At 41.8% G+C, this 20,369-nt stretch overlaps 1 protein-coding gene across 2 annotated transcripts in view; it reads left to right on the forward strand.

The window, feature by feature from the left end:
- Positions 1–19,397, forward strand: part of mllt3 (MLLT3 super elongation complex subunit) — a 47,818-nt gene extending 28,421 nt beyond the window's left edge. Inside the window, exons 7-14 of one of the 2 annotated variants that reach the window (XM_035148226.2) lie at positions 2,330–2,908; positions 9,324–9,393; positions 9,710–9,763; positions 10,877–11,015; positions 11,785–11,881; positions 12,012–12,080; positions 12,976–13,047; positions 17,101–19,397. In XM_035148226.2, coding sequence (XP_035004117.1) covers positions 2,330–2,908; positions 9,324–9,393; positions 9,710–9,763; positions 10,877–11,015; positions 11,785–11,881; positions 12,012–12,080; positions 12,976–13,047; positions 17,101–17,232 — 1,212 coding nt within the window. In that variant the 3' untranslated portion in view covers positions 17,233–19,397. The remainder of the gene's footprint in view (positions 1–2,329; positions 2,909–9,323; positions 9,394–9,709; positions 9,764–10,876; positions 11,016–11,784; positions 11,882–12,011; positions 12,081–12,975; positions 13,048–17,100) is intronic. The other variant, XM_035148227.2, reaches the window with a different exon arrangement.
- Positions 19,398–20,369: the final 972 nt, after the last annotated feature.

Consider the following 20,369-nt stretch of genomic DNA (forward strand, 5'->3'; position numbering starts at 1 on the left):
ATTTGGCAAAAGGTCGAACAACTAATTTTCTATTGTTTCATCTGTGAACTATTTTACAGATTAGTCAAATTAATCTAATCAAATCTAATCTCACTTACTCAATGGAAAATTCTAAGGCAGCAGGTAGACAACTTGATGGCATAATGAGTGTGCGTGCCAGCTGCAAGGACACGAGACACCTCATATCTCACCCTTCTAATGAATAGACGAACACTTGAGATAGTTTCGCATTTTTTGCATTGGCCACCATCCAAAACAGTGCCTGTGTGTTCTCTCCCCAGGTGCACTAGTGCTGCTGTGGTATGCAGTGTCAAAACTTTAGTGTCTAAACTGTTTTGTTGTAATTTGACGTTGTCCGATACATTTAAAGTCTTGGAGACGTTATAATAGAGATTGATTCTATATTATAGTGTCAAAATAGAATTTAAAATGCAAATTGTTAATCCACTAATGTGTACACAGGCTGTAAGGAGACATTGCACATTTTTAAACCGCACGTGGGATTACAACAGTGGATTGTGCTGTGGCAGTTTCAGTCGTTATTGTCAGACCTGTGGAAAACACTGTCGATACTGCTCCTACAATCCGCTAGGCTGCAGCATGGGAAAGTGGTAATTCAGCAAAGACTGCAAATTAAATACATTCATAATTTTGTATTGGTTAATCCATCCATTTTATTCACCATAGCTGTGTCCAGATCACATTTATTAAAAAAATCATATAATTTGGAATTATTGTTATATACTGCTAAGAAGTACTAAAAAAATCGGCTATATATTGTCCTGATAGCCTTTCATCATTTCCTACGGTTTGAATTGTAGGACAGGTATTAAATTACATTGTATAGAATTAAGATCTTAAAAAGTCATGAATTTAATTTGGTGAACCCTATTACCCATGTTACTGCTTATCTTTATAGTAATGATAATAAAATACAAATGGTACATCACATAGTTAAGTTCTATCTATACTTGAAAAAAATACATTCCTCAAAAGTAAAAATGTATTCAGTTACTGTTTATGTGTTTTCAGTTCTAGTAATTACTTCAAATATATTATTATTATTATTATTATTATTATTACGGGCCCTTCACAGATTTACATGAACTTGGGTCACCTGCTAACCTGCTAATGCCCTGGTGCTGAAAGGTTTGTTAAAAAGTGCCATTTTAGTGATCTCCTCAAAGGTGATGGCTGTGGAAGCTCCGTGTGTCAATTCCACAGCACTAAAGCAGTTTTATGCCGCGCTGCCTTGGGAGAGAAATGGGTTTACTGCAGCGGAGGAGCACGCTGGAGGTTAGAATGAGCTGGCAGCTTTACATCCTGAGGTCCTGGGGTCACCAGCAGATAGACAAAATGAAAGGTTTTAGTGGTGGTTGGGCCGAGTTGTAACACACCCCGTCGTCTAGACTGCTTTAATGGGTTTACTGCATTGATGAAATATTGACAAGGGGGCTTGAGGTGAGACCCAGGGACAAATGGCCCCCGTCGTTAGAACGAATGCATTTCCTCCTTTCTCCACATTGCCCCTTCGCTCCACTTTTAAGGTTGCACATGTGTGGCTGTTGAAAAGCCTCCTTCACCCCACTGAACAACACTACTCAAAAGAAGCACTGAGTTTGCTCTTTAAGCCTTTAGATGGGGACTAAGAAGACCCTTTTGAGTTTCTTTTAAGAATGAACCTCTTTTCACAGATGGTAATGCCAAACTGCAGGGTGGCATGCATGTTTTCTCTTGTGTAAAAGGCAGAGGATTAATCTTCCTTTGACCTCGCAGCCTGGTTTTTGCTCACTTTGTTGTTTTGGGACTAAGCATTTTAGAAGTTCAATATGGAGTCTTAAGTGCAATCAACTAAAAGATGAACCACAAGAGGACAACGTAATCAGAGGAGACGGCTGTGATGTAGGATTTGAAAAGTGCCTGGAATATTTGAATCTCAGTTGCACCTCATTTGCCTATATCACTTATTCTCTCAGCAGTACAAGCCCATTCCATCCTCTCACACCAGTATTTCTCAATGGCTAATTATGCCCTTGCTGCATTATGTTTGCCCATTGACCTAAAGTGGGATTTCCCTCTTCCTTGTGCAATAATCCGTTGAGCTGAAGATTTTTCTTTGTAGCATAGATGATTCATTGTAATTCTGCTGAAACACCCTACATTTTTTCGCGCATGACTTAACTTGCCATCATCCAGTCTTTACGACATGATTTGGTCTATCAGGAACCAAGAAATCTAAACCCATTGATTATTGTTGAGTAATTTGTTCTTCAAGACATGTTCCTGCATTGTGTAGTAATCTAATTCATTTGTTGGCTTTCATCCACAGGATGGCTCCAAAGGAAGTGGAGCTGCCCTTCTTACCACAGCCACAACCACCAGCACCAACAGCAGTAGCTTCTCCAAACTCTACAAACCCTCCAAGGACCACAAAGACAAGCCTCCAAAAGACTTAAAAGATCCCAAAAGTGCCTTCAGAGACTCTGGCTGGGAACCCAGCAAAGCCCCCAAAGAACCTTCCAGGAAACCCAAAGAGAACCAGCCACTTAGGGACATCAATCCTAAGATAGGCTTCAAGGAACCCAAGTCTTTGTCAAAGGAGCATCGGACTGAGGGTATCACCCATGGGTCAGGGATAAACAAGCGTCTGTCCACCTCTGACGGTGACGATCATGTGGCCAAAAAACGTAAAAAGGGATTTGTGGATTCATCGGGGAAGCCGCTATCAGGTTTAGACGTTCAACATTCAGATAGGAAACTACTGAAGGATAGATCACAAATGCGAACAAGTAAATTACGACCAGAAGTTGACGAAGCTGAGCGCAAGAAGGTGCCAACGCTTCCTCCATTCCAGCAACTAGTGGACCCCAATGACTCTGATATGGAGGACCAGTCCAACAAATCAGATGTAAGTACAACATTTTCTTTTCATCCAAACCAAGACAATTACAGTTTGAGTTGAAATAAGAGTCAATGCCAGTTATTTGTTTGATGCTACAGCTACAATGAGGAAACCCATGTCTTTTCTTTTCTCATGGAGGTTTAAAAAGCAACTAAATCCATCAGGATGGACTAACTGATTTAAGATTTCATAGCTACGCATTTATAAGTAGTGGTGAGGTATACAGTTCTTTCAAGATGTTAAGGGGGTTAAGATTTGTTGGTGGTCAGTGCTTCCTTGGTGTGGAAGGGCTGTAAACTCAAATGACCTGCAGGGAGAGAATCTTCTTTAATGCTGGTCTGGTGGCTTCCAGGGGGCTGGGGCGGGAAATTGCAAGAAGGGGTGGCTACCAATAAACCTAATGGGAGTTCAGTCGCATTCGTCTGGGTGGTCAAAGAGGAAGTGAACACAACTGATTCTTCAACAGCAAGCTACAGTTACAAGATGCACTTTTGTTTTCTTATTGAGAGAAAATGATGGATTGAAATATGTTTTTTAATTATTAAATATAGATGTGAAGTGTGCTAACTTTATTATCTTGGGTATTAAACCCCTTCGTTCAACTCAAGAGCAGGATTAGAAAACTTCATCTCTACAGTGGTGCTTTTCATGAATAGGCTGACATTCAACTGGGTTGCCTGGTCCACGCACATTTGGTGGAGAACCTCCCCATAAAGAAGGGCTGTTTTGAAGCCAAATAGTAGACAAGAAAGATTTATGGTTTTACAACACCTGAGGAGAAAGGGGAGACACGGCTGTGAATAGCACAGAGTTCCCCTTTAATCCTTTTAGCTTTTGAAAGAGGGAAAAGGGTGAGCGTTTGTCAAAGAAAGGTCTAAATCCCTGTGCTGCGAGCAGTTTTCTTTTATGCAATAGTGTTTTCATTTCTAGTCTCGGTGCTTGTATAAAGCGTGGGTCTTTGTGCATCCTTCCACAGGCGCAGCTTGTTTAGGCAGGGGAATTATTACTTAGCACTAGCAAAACCTGTGTTTTTGTCTGCGTTGTATTGAAATGGCTTTTAAGTTTTCCCATACAGGGACCGGGGGGGGAAGGGTCTGTTGTAAAGGGGATGTGGGGTGACAAATGCCAGGTGTTTGATTCTCCCCAGGCTCACAACCCCGGTGGCCGAGCGCTGGGCCGACCCAGAGCGCCACTCTCATGTGACCGCTTGTTTGATCTCAGTGTTTTTTAAGCGAGCGCCGGGCCAGAAACGGCAGAGAGGAGGAAATGTGGGGTAGGTGATGACATGAAGGGAAAGCAGGCTGCTGTGCTAGCATGAGAACCATGTTGTTAGCACCCTGGATGTGGGACTGTGTCATTTGTTACCTGCGTGAGTTAGCCCTTATGCAGTGGATTCATCATGGAGGAATCGGGTTGAAATGGGTTGAAATTTATTTAAAGTAACTTAACATTTTAATGGATTAAGAAATAGATGCAAAACTTTTTTCATTTCCTTGGGGCAGTAACAACAAAAACTTGTTTTGACTACCCAGTGTAAAGAGACCATCTGACATACAAAAAAAGTGTCGACATTAAACTGATATAAAAGATATGGCATTTCAAGAATTAATGTTCGATATTGTTGGCAACATTAGCAAGAATCTTTTAAGGACCAAAGTCTGACATTTCAATTGGTGTGAGAAGCAGCTCAACAGTATTATCATTTTAATTATGGGCCTCAGACAAACTGTGGTGACAGGTGTCTGTAGCAGTACCACTCTCAATTTTCATCAACAATCATCTCAAAAACTGATAACTGCACTAATGGTCTGAAAAAACTAAAGAGTAAAATCAACAAATATTCAGTGGAATAACATTCAATAAATATAGAGAAGACTATACTGAATTAAAGCAGTGTCAAGGAGTGCTTTAATTCAGTTAAAATGAAAAGGAATAAGCTTGCATTATTCAAGCATGTATTTTTATTTATTTTTTTAAGAATCCGTCATGAACTTCCTGGAAAAGAACCTCCTGAAACAGATTGATGTAAACCTCCCCCTCTGGTTGAGAGCCTGAAATGTGACAGACAATTTGAGCCAAGTGGATCAAGGTCTTTGATGAGATAACGCAACTGAAAATATTCACTCAAATGAGAAAACCATTGCTGTGTTAACTACAGCGAGAGTTCAGAAGTTAACTGTACATTAGCAACATTACAGTATAAATGGCTTTGTCTGACTGAAAGGCATCTAAATTCACATTAAAATAATTTTGTTTGGACAGCCCCTGCTGAATTGGACAAGAAACCCACATAGTCTTGGTCAGCCAGGTCTTGTTTGCTGGCATTTCTTTTTGGCCGAGAGTTAAGAGAGGAAGCCAAATTGATGCCAGTGAGCAACAGCTAAAGACTATTTATTGTCTTTGAAGAGGGTAGCTTTGGTGGCTTTGAGAGAAGCAGGACAAAAGCCCTAAAAAGGAGTGGTGGTAAGATTTATGGCCCCGTGAAGGAGCTGTCCCATAAACCAACAGACCAGCTGTGTGTTGTTTGTTGGCAGGAGGTGACAAGCATTGAAGTCCCTCTGCCTTTTATCCTCACTTCTCTCTTTTTCTCTCGTGTGTCTCCTGTTTGGTCACTTCTCCCCAATTTGTTTCCTGGTTTGCAGTAGCAGACGCCTTTTTATGAATTTGGGTTTGCACAACAAGATCCAAGTGCACATTGTTCCCCAGCGATGCAGCTTTAAACCCACATTTACAGCTAATCTGATCATCCAGCCTGGAGGTGGAGGAGGTCAGTACTATATCAGGACTGAAGCCAAAGAGATCACTCAGTGCATAGATAAGATGTAGAATATCATGTCTATTGAACTCGGAAGATACAGAGTTGCGGTTGAAGATGAAAAAAATCTGTGAGCTGAACGACCTTCAGATACTTTTTTCCTTTTCCGGTTTGTCTTTTTGTCTGTTAGCATGATTATCAAAATGTACTGAACCGATTTTCTTCAAATTTGGTTGAAAAGTGGGTTATGGGGTAAGGAGGGACCCATGATATTTTGGTTTTTCGGATCTGGAAAAAAGTGGTGGATCCAGGAATTTCACTTTCTCTGACATTGTGAGATGGGGTGTTTGAAATTTGCACTGATTTCCCAGGGAATAATTCATGGAGTTTGATTAAATATATCAGGCATAATTAGAGGACTGATATCTATGAGTGTGTAAAAGTTGGTGCAGCTTGATTGAATTTATCTTACCTTACCTTGGTGAAGGTATGTGTTCTACTGAGTGCCATTCTATTTAATTGCAAATGTTTTCATCAAAACATGGGACTGGAGGAGAAATTAACTAATAATACTTCACTCCTCGTTGTTGGTGAATAATTGAATTGTTCCATAAGGGACAGCTCTTGTAAATTCCCTGAAACAAATAATACCTTTGTTCATTTATTTCTATATTCTAATAGAATGGAAGCATGTTATGACACCAACGTGTAATTCTTTGTCCACTACCACTGGATAAGTGTCTCAAAATGTCTGACAAAGCGGTGTCTTCTACGTGTATGACACCGCTTTGTCACCGGGATTTACGGGTTTTTCTCGCCACCGACCCCCGCCCGCTCGAGGTGAATCCCCGCTTCGTTCTCACATCGAATTCTGCTGAATTTCTACGGACTTTATACTAGGAGGTTAGGCGGAGAAAGTCCGCAATCACACATGCACCTCCTCTGGAGAAAATACGGAGTATCTGCTGACCTCAGTGCAATTCAGTCTGCTTAAGTGAAACATAATTTATCAAAACCCTGATTTCTTCACCCGACCACAACTGACTGGAGGTTTTGTACACTGTCTTCAGCTGATACTTGATGGTGATTGTGTAATGAGTCTTCATACAATAGTTCTCCTTTATCTTGAAGGCTAGTTATTAAAGTAATAAATCAAAAGTTTGCCCAAACAGAAGAAAATAACTTCACCACACACAGAGGGCTACAGTTTCCCCTCACTATTCTGTCAACATGCTTTTAAGCTCCAAGCAAATACAGAAAATCTAAGCAGAGACAGAGAATCCTCACTTGATTAATTGTTGATGTCCCCACTAATTTCTGAATGTTTGAACTTGAGCTACACAACGGAAACAGAATGCTTAAGGCCAGGGGGAAGGCCGGGCAACAAATCAGGGGCCAGATAATCACTTTTACAATGTGTCCATTAAGTCTGCTGCTCCATCTACGAGTGTGAGCTCTTTCTTCCCCTGAGCACTGACTCTCACTCACAGCCTCCTTTTTTTTTTATGCAATTTATGTATGTCCACACATCTAACAGCCCTTTCTTAAGAGGACGGGCAGTCACAAATTACTCTGCATCCAAGTAATTAGGAATCATCAGTGCAGGACTAACTACACATCTGTCCAGTTGAAAACTATTTTATGTACTGAGGTAAAGGAAATACTTATTTTTACCATAAATTATGAATAAAATGCTTGGGACATGATAGGAGATCAGAAGGTACAGTAATATCCATCTTATGTTATCAAAACATGCATATGTTCGCTCCTGTTTTGTGGAATGAACAGGACTGTTTTTGACATGAGAGGATACAAACAATGAATGTTAACATATCGCTTGATTGTTTACTTCCTGCAGCTTTGATTTGAGACACTTGCTGAAGTTGTTAAAACAAGTGTGTGTGTGTGTTTCAATGAGTGTCTGTCCCATGAGAAGGTGGTAGTAGTAGTAGTAGTAGTAGTAGTAGTAGTAGTATGTGTGCATGGATATCCTTGCAGGGCAATGTTTTCCAGCAGGTCACATCTGCACTTGATTTCTTTAGTTTCTAGCATGTCGAGGCCTAAAAGACATTTGCCTGGCATTTATTTGCATCAACAACAATCTGGGGCTTTAGAGTCTGGGTCTCTGCCTCAGCAGAGACGTTTCTCATGGGCTTGTAAAAGTCACTGCTTTGTACTCAGAGGGTCAGGAGTTGGCCCCCCACCTAAATGAATCATGATTAGCTCTGATGGCTGCTTCAAATGCCCACTTTTGCCTGTCTCCAAATGGAATTAGCTTAATGTGGTGGAGGTTTGCTCTCCAGCAGCACGACACAGTGGGTACAGATGATGCTGTAAGATCTTTTGCTACAGCGCCTCACTATGTATTTTCTCTATTGTTTGAACAATAGATGCAAAATCCCTCCAGACATTTAATCAGAGGATGTCTCATATTAGAGGCACCATTTTCTTCTTGATGACACCATGCGGCTCGTTTTAATACTGACACAAGTAAGACTGGTCACAAAAAAGTTCAAGCTTTGTCCAGATTGTCTTTCATCCGTCGGCTAAAAGTCCACAGCCTCTCTTGTCAGCAGGCAGTGGGGCAGCAGGCAGTGGGTCAGCAGAGAGTGCAGACAGAAGCAGAAGAACAAGTGTCAGGAATGTGGTGAACGGAGACGATCTCACAGCCGTGCACGCCTGGGATCACTGTAGACATGGCTGACAGACTCGGGGGGGATGTCCCAGAACTGAATGAGGGGAACTCCTCTCATGTCTGTCAGAACAGCACCTCTGAAGGAGCATGTATTGGCGCTGAGAATTTTCATTTAAACAAGAAGTTTTAGACTCTGCTGACTTATTGTAAAGTGGGTGGAGCAGCTTGTTTTTGGAAACTTTTGTGCCCATTTAAAACATTTCTTAAAGTTGCAATAATATAGAAACACATGAAGCTCCTGAATAATGTGCCACTCCAATAGGGTTATGTTAAGGATCCTGCCTCTGATCATTTCCACTTAGATTCTGAGAAATCAGGTTGCGTCCATCCTATTGGCATGGCACACAGCTCTAAGTAAGACAACAACCATGTGCCTTGGCTGCTATTGGTATGGAGGAAAGGCAAGTCAGAGTGGTAATCAATTCAGAGTGGTTTGTCATTGAATTTGAGAACAGAGCATGGCCCCCATTGAATTCATTCACAACTGACCCAAAATCCACACGTGAAGATGCAGTAACAACATAATCATTAACCACCGGCTGCTTTTAGAGGACCTTAGAGTTTTATTCTCTCTGATTGGATGTTCCTTGCCAGAATGCACCATGGAAGTTTGAGTTAACGGCTCCCCTGAAGTTTTTATGTACCCACCCTTGCAGCTTTGACTTTTTATATTTTCTAATGCAGCTGTTCATCTTTTGTACTGATGAGTGAACCTGTAGACTTTCATGCTGACGCAAGCTGTAGCTGTAAATCACAAACAGTCTATTGGGAAGTGAAGTGTCCTTCCCTTCCAGAGCCAGCAGTGTCTGAAGTAGCCAGAAGCCAAAGAAATCCATATCCTTCAATTCCCATAATGCAGAAATATACAATATTTTTAAATGCAAAATATTGGATGGTGCTGATAAATTAACTTAAAATCTCTTTCATGTGTGTTATATTTTTCACCGTTTGATTTCTCTTCTTCCTCCCAGTCCGAACAGCCCAGTCCAGCCAGTTCCAGCTCCAGTTCAGGCTTTGCTCCCACCCACCACAAACGACAAGGTAACTGTCTGGAATTCACTCAATTTACAGTGGTTGATTATTGTGTATTTCATTTGGAAATTATTTGTTGAATTATCCAGTGTAGCTCATATGATCTGAATAATAAAGCTGAAATTTTAGGGACCAATTTTTTTAGTCCCTCGAACAATGATCCTTAAAATGCACTAAAAGTCGCTAAGAACTGAAAATAGTCCAAAAGGGCCAGATGGGTTTAGAATGCATTGTTTGACCCATAACATGGGACTTTTTGTATTTTTGGAGCTTCTGTTCTTGAAGGTGACGTCTGCTTGTGTTTGCAATTTTTCCCTGGATGCAGTGGTGGACTTAATCATCAGGAAAAGGGTGGCTATTCCTGCCACCACCCACACAGGTAACAGTTCACCTGAGACCTGTGAGGCCACCACAATCCAGTCACATGTGCATGGAGAACATTTTTCCCGCTTGTCTATTGGCATGAACATTCATGCACCTCCTTACGGCCATGTCAGCAGGGGTGTTGGTGTTGTGTCTTGATAGGACCGTCACCGCTGATGCAGCAACATAAGTGCATAGTCTCTCTGTCCTGTCTTTTTGGTTGATTACATTTATTGTTGTACAAAAGCTTTGAAAACACATCAGTGAGCCACAATGTTGTGTTGGTTGACAGACATTTTCACTATAGCACTGAATCTGGATTAATCTGCAGTTGAAACTAGTCGCAAATAGATTAACTTTCCTCCTGTTTATTCAAATGTCCAGCTGTTTTAAGAAATCACTGAATCTTTTTATAAACTGTAACATTACACTTAGTGAGCTATTTTTTGAAGATTTCCATTGGTATGAACCAATGGGCTTGCAGTATGAGTCACATAAGCTGCTTTCAGACATGCACTGAACTCTGCAGTTACTCCGTATTTACTCCAGAGGAGACGCATGTGTGAACACAAATGTCAGAGTGAGAGGCTCCTCAGTTTTTGCGGATTTTCTCCACCTGGCCTCCTGGTTTAAAGTCTGTAGAAATTCGGGAGAATTCGATGTGAATCCAGCAGGGGATTTTGCTGTTGTGAACGCGTCTGTGCAGAGAACCCCCCCGCTGTGTTGTGCATATGTGAAAGGCAAAGTCAAGTCTGAAATTGGCTACAGAGTGGAGAAGTAGAGAAGTACTGAGAGATGGAGTAGCACATTGTTGGTCTTGTTCTTTTTGTGGTTTTGGTCTTTCCGTGGGATTTGGTGACAATTAGAAATGAAAATGTAAATTAGTTACAGACTTCTCTTTTTAAACCAAAGTGTGAATGTGTCCCCAGTCTTACTGGAGTCAACCCTGCAGCTGGTCCTCACCTCCAGTTTCCTGCAGCCACAAGCTCCACTGCACCGTCTCACCATCCCTCCACCACACAGCATGATCTGCTGCTTTGTGCATGTTTTCACTTGCATTGAATTAGACTTTTTTTTTTTCAAATGAAACTTAATTCCAGTGTCGTCATCTGTGTTCTTTCACACAAAGTGTTGGGCCCGCTGCAGTCGGTGATGCAGGATCTGCACTCGGACGACAACGACGAGGATTCAGAGGACGATGATGACAATGACATGGACTCTGACATGGAGCGATTGGCACACACGCACCTCACACACCACCAGCGCAGGTTAGTAAATGGTCCTAATCATTGTGTTAAAGGACCGCTACTCATCATAGACACAGGCAGCAGATACCTGCCTCCTGAGAACTGTATGCTTTAACCGTAACACACATAGCAAAAACTGTATTTACCATTATTATGCTGACAGGACGGTAAAAACGTTATGGATGTTTTAATAGGCCACCAACGTCGTTAGAGAGAGGGTGCACTACAGTAGGGCAAAGAGCACACAACTCTACAATGAAGCAATGACACAAAACTAAGATCTTTCTTGTTATTATGAGAAGTGTTAAAACATTTTCATATCATAATGAAACTGATGCGACAAATGAGACTAAGGTGGGCCGCCACAGTCTAGGAATTCGATGGAAAACACTGCACATTGTGTGCAGGACACAAGGTGGAATGTCTGAAAGTACACTTGACATTCAATATCCGTTACTGTACTTGAGTGGCAGTAATACAAATTTTAACTGAAGCTTTGATCAATACCCATATTTCAGCAGGGGATTAGTCTACAGATTTATCTGATGATATAACCTCAGTTTACACTGAGCCACAGTATCCATATCTTTTAGAAATCTCTATTTGTCATGAATGTGAAGTGCCTACATTTCCCTTGGGTATTTGCAGTTGAACTCTGGACAATGAAAAGACTCTGATAAAGTCCCTGTGGACTCCCTGCCCTGCACCAAACAGCACACTGAGTGCTGTTCAGTTGCTGGTGAACATGTGCTGAAGCATTTGTTTTCTGTTTTCTCTTCTACCTGTTCAGGGTCAGTTTAAGTGATGGCAGTGAGAGTGACAGCTGCTCGCCCTCACCCCCCTCCCGCAACGAGGCCCCGCCCTTACTAAAGACTACTAATAACCAGGTAAATTCCTACGATGTCACATGTTATGTATTGGTAATTCCATGTAGCACAACGCATCCAAGGTGTTGACTCTCTGTAGGCCCAGGTCACCCAGAGGGACTGACCCTCTGTTTACTTTGTCTCCTGTCAGATCCTGGAAGTGAAGAGTCCCAACAAGCAGGGCAAACAGGACAAGAACAAAAACCTTGACTGTGACAAGGTAAACAAGATTCCTTTTTATTTTTCAGTTTAAAACAGCCCATTTTAAAAAAGACCAGTGAAATATTATCAGTAAGAAATAGAGAGTGTGTAAATGGTCTTTATTTATAGCATAGTCCTGATGACCACTTCACAGAACCGTTTCACCAAGGACACTTCGGGCATGCGGAATGGGGAAGACTGGGATTGAACCGCCAGCCGCCCACAGTAGTTTACTATAGTGTGTTACATCATTCAGCCAGACACAGGGTAGATGTGTGTTCATCAGCTTCGCCCCCGAAGATAACATGGCTGTCACACTGGTTGGCTCTGATATGAATGGGTGAACACATGACTCATTAACATGGTTGTTGTTTGATTATTCTAACTTTATAGTTGTTTTTGTCAGTAACTAGGCTGCAGTGTGAAGCTTGTTGCGTAAAACCATTTCGCCTCTTCAGCTCGGGCTTACTCATCCGTGAGCCCGTCAGTATAAACTCATGCTGTGCAGCTGCATATAATACATGTGAAATACACATTTTAGTTTCAATTGTAGTAGGATCCCACAGCTTTCAAAGGAAGTCTTTCCCATTTTTGACTATGTAATTCAGAAACGACACAAAACATGTTTAAACAACGTAACATTTCAGAACTTTGGTCTCTTTAGTCAAAGGAAAATAATGAGTAGGGTTCCCGAGTTTTTCAGTATACATGTGTAGCTGCACATGAGCTACACATGTATACTGAAACCCTCTGAAGCTTACGGTGTGTTGGAATGTTAGGGTTCCACACAGGGGGCCAACATGTTCATTATCCTGTGTCCAACCGCTGGTTCCTGTGTAGAAGTGAATACAGAAGATAATACACTAACACTAAAACACTGCTGTGTGATTTTTTCTTTTTTTTTTTCTTTGAAGGCTTACCTGGATGAGCTGGTGGAGCTGCACAAAAGACTGATGACACTACGAGAAGGTCACATACTGCAACAGGTGAGCTGCAGCTGGTCAACAGTGTGTAACACTACAGTCACTTACCTTTCACCCTGCCTCTTCCACTGCACCCTATCCCATGATGCACTTCACACATTTAACAAACCGAGGCGCCCACACACACACAGGTGAGCGTCAGGGTATTTGAAAACCACAATGCTGCCAAGTGATTAGTGAACACTGTGATGTGTTTATGTTGGCAGTCATGGCTCAGTGGAGCCATGCATGTCCTGTAGCTGCAGTCATCTGTTCAAGCTGCTGCTCTGATATCTTCCTCGGTCGGCCGATGGGCCCAGGGGGAATAAGTTGCTCTTTAATACTGAGGGGTAACCTTATTATTAAGCTGAGTAAATAGTTCCGTGTACATAATACAGTTGAGCTGATTTGTTCTAGTCTATGTCTGTACAGCCGTGTGGTTGGGGGCAGGGTGTCCAGGACTTAAGACATTGCTGCCGTTTTTTTAAGAAAAGAAAAGAGGAATAACATTTTCTTTTCCAGATCACAGGGTTTTTTCTATCTGTTGAAAAAGTGAAAATGCCCTAACCCCTTCACTTGGGTTCAGTTTCATAACATTCACCCTTTTTGTCTCTCTCACCCTCTCTCTGTTAAGTTTTCAGAATTTCGATCACAATAACCTTCCTCCAATGACTCTATGCCCAATTTCCATTCGCCCATGGAAAACACCAGTTTACTCCTAGATTAAAGCTAGAGTGGGTAAGGGGACAGGAACAGTCCTCAGTCACGCTGTTCAAGACACTTGTGGCTGGAGTGAAGACAGCACCAGGGGAAAAGCAAGAAACCACAGTAACACAGCTTTACAGAGCACTACCATCTTCTACTCTTATTTATTTGCTGTAATTTGCAAATGAGAGGAGAATGTGACCTGAGCTGGACAGAGATCAGATCTCGATCTGGACTCTAGAGACTCATTTATATGTGGTATCTAGATACAACGTGGATACAGAATATATTTTAATAGTGTAAATGGAGTCAAAGCACAATGTTAACATCAAATCTATGTGGAGTGATTAACATCCATTAATACACAAAATGAACACAAATGTTTCTCCATTGTTTTTTCACATTAGAATTCTCTTTAAATATATCATCTTGTTGTGTCCCGACATCATTTATTACTCACACTCGCAAGTGTACCTTCCACTTTATGAAAACATAGTTCAACTACTAACCTCACTTGAACATTGTAGTTTTATTAAAAATGTCTGTGTTATATGTTTTTGTTTATTTTAGACCAGTAACTAACAGCGGTTAACCTAAAGGTATAAAATGGTGAAGAAGTATTTTATTCCATTGCCAATAAGAAAACATTTAATTTAGTTTGAGTTTAGGTTTGGGCTTTAAATTTCCTGTTTTATAATAAAGTTAAAGTTAACACTGAACTGCGAAGTTCCAGGTAAAATATACTGAGTTGGTTCCCACAGTTTTCACTGCTCTCAGCATAATATCACACATGCCAGTGCTGCTGGTCGGCTTTATTGTTGCATTGGATTAGAGGAGGAGCTGTAATCTGTTACAGATCCTCTGTAATCTGTGGTTTCATCTGGAAGCAATGAATTATTTGGTTAACCTCCTTCCACCTAAGAGATTGCATGTTTCTTGCTTATATTCTCCCGGCCTATCGTATGACGGCATTAATAGATCTTCCCAGCGGAGGCTGCCAAGTCCTGCCTCGCTCTCCTAACAAGACGTCTGGCTCTGAGGAAACACGAAATCCCATCCAACGCGGCGGCGCTCGTGCACGGCTTTCACTGGCACAGTAATCAAGCTAATCCGGCAGAGTTCACCAACCGGCTTCACTTCCTGTTACAAGAGATGGAAATGATTAAGTCGCAGCCTCTCTGCACACTGGTGGGTCGCACAGAGCTGCACTGTGGGACTCCACATGGGTTTGCTAGCTTGAGACCTAAAGAGCAAAGAAAATGAGCAAACAGGCCAAATCGTCAGCCACGCAGCGCAAACAAGTAGGAAACGTGTGAAGTGACACTTGAGCATCTGACTTGCATCTGCCCTGTGATTAAAGCAGGCTGCCGTTCCTTCCACAGAGGCTTTGTAGTGTGAACAGCTTCAGGTTTTTTCCAAACTGACTTGCATCTAAAAAATAAAAAAAAACTACACAGTCTTCTGTTGGTCAACCAACACCAAAACATCTAATCAGAGGGAAAGCTCAGTCGACAGGAGATCGATCATCTGGTGGTTCTGCTTAACCCAAGAAAACAACCAGTGGAAAATAGTCACCACAAAAGTTACATTTGTAGCATTGACACTAAAAACCAGGTCCCGCATGGAAATTGCCCCCACATACTCTGCATTAGTGTTAGTGACCAGTTTTTCTTTTTGCATTGTATCAGAAGACGGCCTGTCAGCTGCTCAAGATCCTGTGTGATCGTTTCTCATTCACACATTTTGGTTCCGAGTCTCGTTCATTTAAAAGAAAAAGTCATTTGTTTCTTACTGAACTATAGAACACGACCCCCTCTTGTTCTGTGGACAGTGAAATGAAGATTCCTCCAGGGTGTTTAAGTCCAGCTTTACAAAACCAAATGTCTCACATCTACAAAACAGTCAAATTTGAAACTAGAAACAAGTGAACAAAACCGACGACCAAAATGTTGAGTTTTGTTTCTCCAATTTCTTGGTAAATGATTTCTGGATCTTGATTAACAAAGTGGCATTTATGGTGTTGAGACGTGGAGTTCGTACAACTACATGCAGATTATGAAACATATTTTTACCTTTTATTTTCCTATTGTAAGAGCGAGACAGACGTGGAGGATTGTTTGGCCTTGTCTGAGGTTTGTGCTCCACTAAGTGCTGTTCTAGCTTAGTTCAAATTTGAATTTGCAGAGGCTCAGAGCCTGAAGAATAAAAATTTGTTTCACAGTGCATAATTCTTCCAGTCTTGTCTCTCAGGTGAAATACTAAAAGAAGGTAGATTGGCAGTAGAACAGAATTACTGAAAAGGCTTTAATGGTATTCAAAACTGAAGGTGTCAGTCATAAGCTGCACTGATCTATTGTCTCCGGAGGCGGTGCACGTGTGACCGCAAATGTCTGAGTGAGACGCTCCGGATCATCTGCAGACTTTCTCCGCCTGACCCACTAGTATAAAGTCTGCAGAAAGTCAGCAGAATTCGATGTGAGGTCGCAGCAGGGGATCCGCCGCTGGATTCTCCGTGATCGAGTGGGGTGGTCGTAGAAGCTTCTAATGCGCGAGAGACGCAAAAATGAAAAACAGAAGAAAGAAAACCAATATCTCCCCCGGTGAAAATGTGGTGTCATACAGGTAGAAGACGGACGGAGATGTCTGATAAGAGCTGACTGTGTGTTGTAAAGAAAATCAGGTGATATCCACAGAGGAATAATTAATGCATAGCTCCCTGCGTCTGCCTGCTGCACCCGGCTGCTCCACCTCTTGCCTGAAGAATGCGGCGGAGGCAAACTAAACTCCGTAGCCGATTCTTCTGATTTTACCCGGGGGTCATGTCTGAAAACAGCTTGTTACTGTGTAACTGACTGTACTTGTGCTACTATAACACATGTAAAGTGTGTAAGTGTGAATGCTGAATTAAATCTAAGCACTAGGTGAAGTGAAGTACTAAAAGCAACTAGCAAGGTTATGAAAGGAGTTGAAGTGTCAGTTGAAGTGTCAGTGCTGAAAGCAGCAGTAGCATCACTGGAAATAAATGTGATTAACTGTTCTGGGAACTGTTTGGTTTCTCTACAAATGTTTTCTCTAATAAATGTTTATTAGGATTTGGCGCTATACAAATTGAATTGAATTGAGTTCATATCAGCTTTAGTGTAAGTTCATAAACCTGCTCAGTGGAATAAGGTTTTTAAAGGATGATGTGGCAGTTTTAAGAGTAAGGATGGGAAGAGGTGTGAATCACAGCTGAAGTGTGAGTGAAGACATTACTTGTTACATCATGCCTGTGATTTCATGTTTGATCATGTGACGGATGATTAATAAAGCCCAAGACTCCTGAGAAATAACTACATCCTGTATTCACCCACTGTCCCCTGTGTCTTCCAGATTGTGAACCTGATTGAAGAGACGGGACACTTTCACATCACAAACACTACTTTTGACTTCGACCTTTGCTCTTTGGACAGAAGCACAGTCAGGAAGCTCCAGAGTTACCTGGAGACCTCCGGACTGTCCTGAGGCCCCGAGCAGCTGGCTGCTGGATCTCTGTCTCCACATAGACTTCTGACTTCCCTTGAATAAACTCTTTCGATGCAATGCAAAAGCCCCACTGTGGCCCGGGTCCAGTTGCTGTGTGCGTCCGGCCTGCTGGTTGGACTGGGCTCTCTGAATGAAGAGGTCGACCCGCTGCAGAAACCAGAGCCAGGTGTGGCGGGGCCGAGCCCTGTCGATCAGGAGATCACCCAGAAAGCCTTGAAAACTTCACTTGATCTCAAAGAAAAACCCGAGTGGGGAGTGGGGGGGCGGTGTTCTCTTAATGAATGTGCATATTGTTACCATGTATGTTTCTTGATTTGTTGTACATTGTGACAAACGCATGGTCAACACTGCCTTACAAAATTGTAAGTCTTATTTATTGAATTTAATTTGCAGTGTGTGTGTGTGTGTGTGTGTGTGTGTGTGTGTGTGTGTGTGTGTGTGTGTGTGTGTGTGTGTGTGTGTGTGTGTGTGTGTGTGTGTGTGTGTGTGTGTGTGTGTGTGTGTGTGTGTGTGTGTGTGTGTGTGTGTGTGTGTGTGTGTGTGTGTGTGTATTTGAAATGGCAACAAAAAGAAAAGAAAAGCAGCAGAATGAGACTTTGTAAAAGCACTTCACAGCAGACACATCACTACAGTAATGTCACTGACTTGGATTTTAAATCAAATCAAACTGAATAATGTTAATAGGAACAAAAGTGATTTACTTTTCAATTGATAAAAAAATGTGATACGTTTGTCCGACTCCATTGGGAAACGAGCAATCTATTTTGTTTTTGTGAAGGTTATTGTAAATCTGAAACACTAAATACTGGTTTTGCGGGAATGGAAAAAAAGAGGCATGGCCAGTTTAGACTAGTCCTTGGTCAATTGCAAACACATTTTGACAAAGTGGTTTTGCTTTGTCCGTGACTTTGTCAAAGAACAGAGCAGCAAGACAAGAGGAGGACGACATATTTGTGCTTGGAGAACAAGGTTGTTATTGAGCGGCAATCGAGGCCACACTGAACCCATAGCTACAAATGTATTTAAAGATGCCGTCGCCACGGATTAGATCACTGCCTACATAACGTGAGACGTGATGAATCACACAAATTGGACATGACAGCACTCCTTTACAGTCCATCTCTACAAAGGTGGCTGTGATGCTCCCCTCGGCTGTACACACACGACCTGAGTGCATCACACCACGAGCTGGTATTTGCATAATGGGCATAATCGTCCGTTTAGGGAAATAGGACGTTACATAAAAATACCACACAGAGCCAATAATTTAGCACCTTCTGGTTGTTTCCTCTTAAGGAAAGCTTGTGTCAAAGGATGTAATCTTATCACTGAATTTATGTCCTTGCAATCTGATCAGTGCATATATCTGCATCCATAAAAAAAATCCAAATGACCGCGAGCACACTCTGAAAGAATTTTACCACACACCTTTTTCTTGTGGCATTTTTTTCCCGTATTTGACGCTGTACAGACTGAGATGTGAGCGGCTGCTGGAGCGAGCTGAGCCCAAATCACTGAGGAGGACGTGTTCATCATCACATCCTCCTGCTGCTGCAACTTAAAGAGAGCAGAGCCAATGGAACGCGCCAAGACCACAGTTAACGGATTCACTCGGTTTAAGATCGGACTAACGTTTGTCTACAGGATATCATCTCTTTGCCATTGGGAGGAAAAAGGATTTGTAGCACAGACCCGAGCCCCGTCGGAGGAGAGGGAGGACCGGCTCCCTTTACGACGTCTGCAGAGAAAAGAAACTCCCGCGTTCTGCATTTCTGAAATGTGTGATGAAATTATTTGGCTAAATCTCATGGGTTGGTTGGGGGGGGGCAGGATTTTTGACTGACAGGTAATGTTACAGGTGAAAAAAAAAAAAGTAAGATCTTTTATTTATTTTGTTGGAGCTTGAGTTGTTAAATCAGAGCTCAGCATTAATTTTTTTCCGAGGACACAGCCTTCGTTGGATTTGGAACGGAGGACACTTTTGCCGGTCTGATCAACTGAAGTTCAGAATGACAAACTGTTCCGGGCCTTTTCCAAATGACCTTAAAGGGGTTTTGCTTGCCCCGTGCTCTTGTCTTATGGTTTCTTGTGTATTTTGAGGACATACAATAAACATTCTGTATGATGTACAGATGAGTTATTAAGCTATTTGTTTATGAGCTTTTTTTGGGGGGGCTTAGTTTTTTTTCCAGCAGCTACAAATGTTTTCATTACTATTTGAGCGCAAGCTCCGTTTGCCAATTACTTGATTTTGAGTGAAAGATTGCCAAAAAATGTTTGTGTAAAATTTCTGAAGCTTTGAACTTCAAATCAGAGGTTCAGTGGGTACGATTTAAGCGAGAGGGATCTATTGGCATAAATTAAATATATAATAATCCTAGGGATGTTTTCACTAGTGTTTAATCATCTAAATTGTTGTTTCCTGTACCATAGAATGGGCCCTTTACATTTAAATACTTTATTTGGAGCGAGTCCTCTCTACGGAGGCCACCATGTTTTTTCCAGTAGTCCGAACTGGACAAACTAAACACCTTTTGAGTTTTTATCACAACTGAAGGTTACCACCGGTTCTCTTTCATGTTTGGAAGGGGAGGAGGGGGTGAGGGGTGTTCAGCTGCAACATGCAACTTCACCACTAAATTCTACACCCTGAACCTTTAAAGCTCTTCTATGTAGGGAAATGAAAATATCTGTCTCCTCCTAGTGGTAGTATGAGAAACCACAGTCAGTGAGGTGAATGGGCAGAAAACAAAAGACAACACAGCACCAATTTCCACAAGGTTTATGTCATTTTTCCACAAACTGGTGTACTCTGAATAATTATAAAGATTCTACCATAACCAGATCAAAACTTGACACATAGCAGCTTTAATTTAGTGTCATTTCCTGTGTTGACTTTTCTTATTCATGACACCAGCATTTTATTGAGACAATGACCGATTATTATTGAGGATGCTGTGTAGTGTCCTGGTAAATGCTGTGCATCACATACACTGCACCAGTGCAGGGTGTAAGTCATGGATGCCAGAGTCCATCGCCTGTTCTTCTGTGAAGTTTTTTTTTTCTTCCAGTTTTTCCTTCTGAAAAAAACAATTTTTTTTTTACCCACATTATGA

Source organism: Hippoglossus stenolepis, chromosome 23, assembly GCF_022539355.2.
Source record: "Hippoglossus stenolepis isolate QCI-W04-F060 chromosome 23, HSTE1.2, whole genome shotgun sequence".
NCBI classification, from domain to species: Eukaryota; Metazoa; Chordata; class Actinopteri; order Pleuronectiformes; family Pleuronectidae; genus Hippoglossus; species Hippoglossus stenolepis.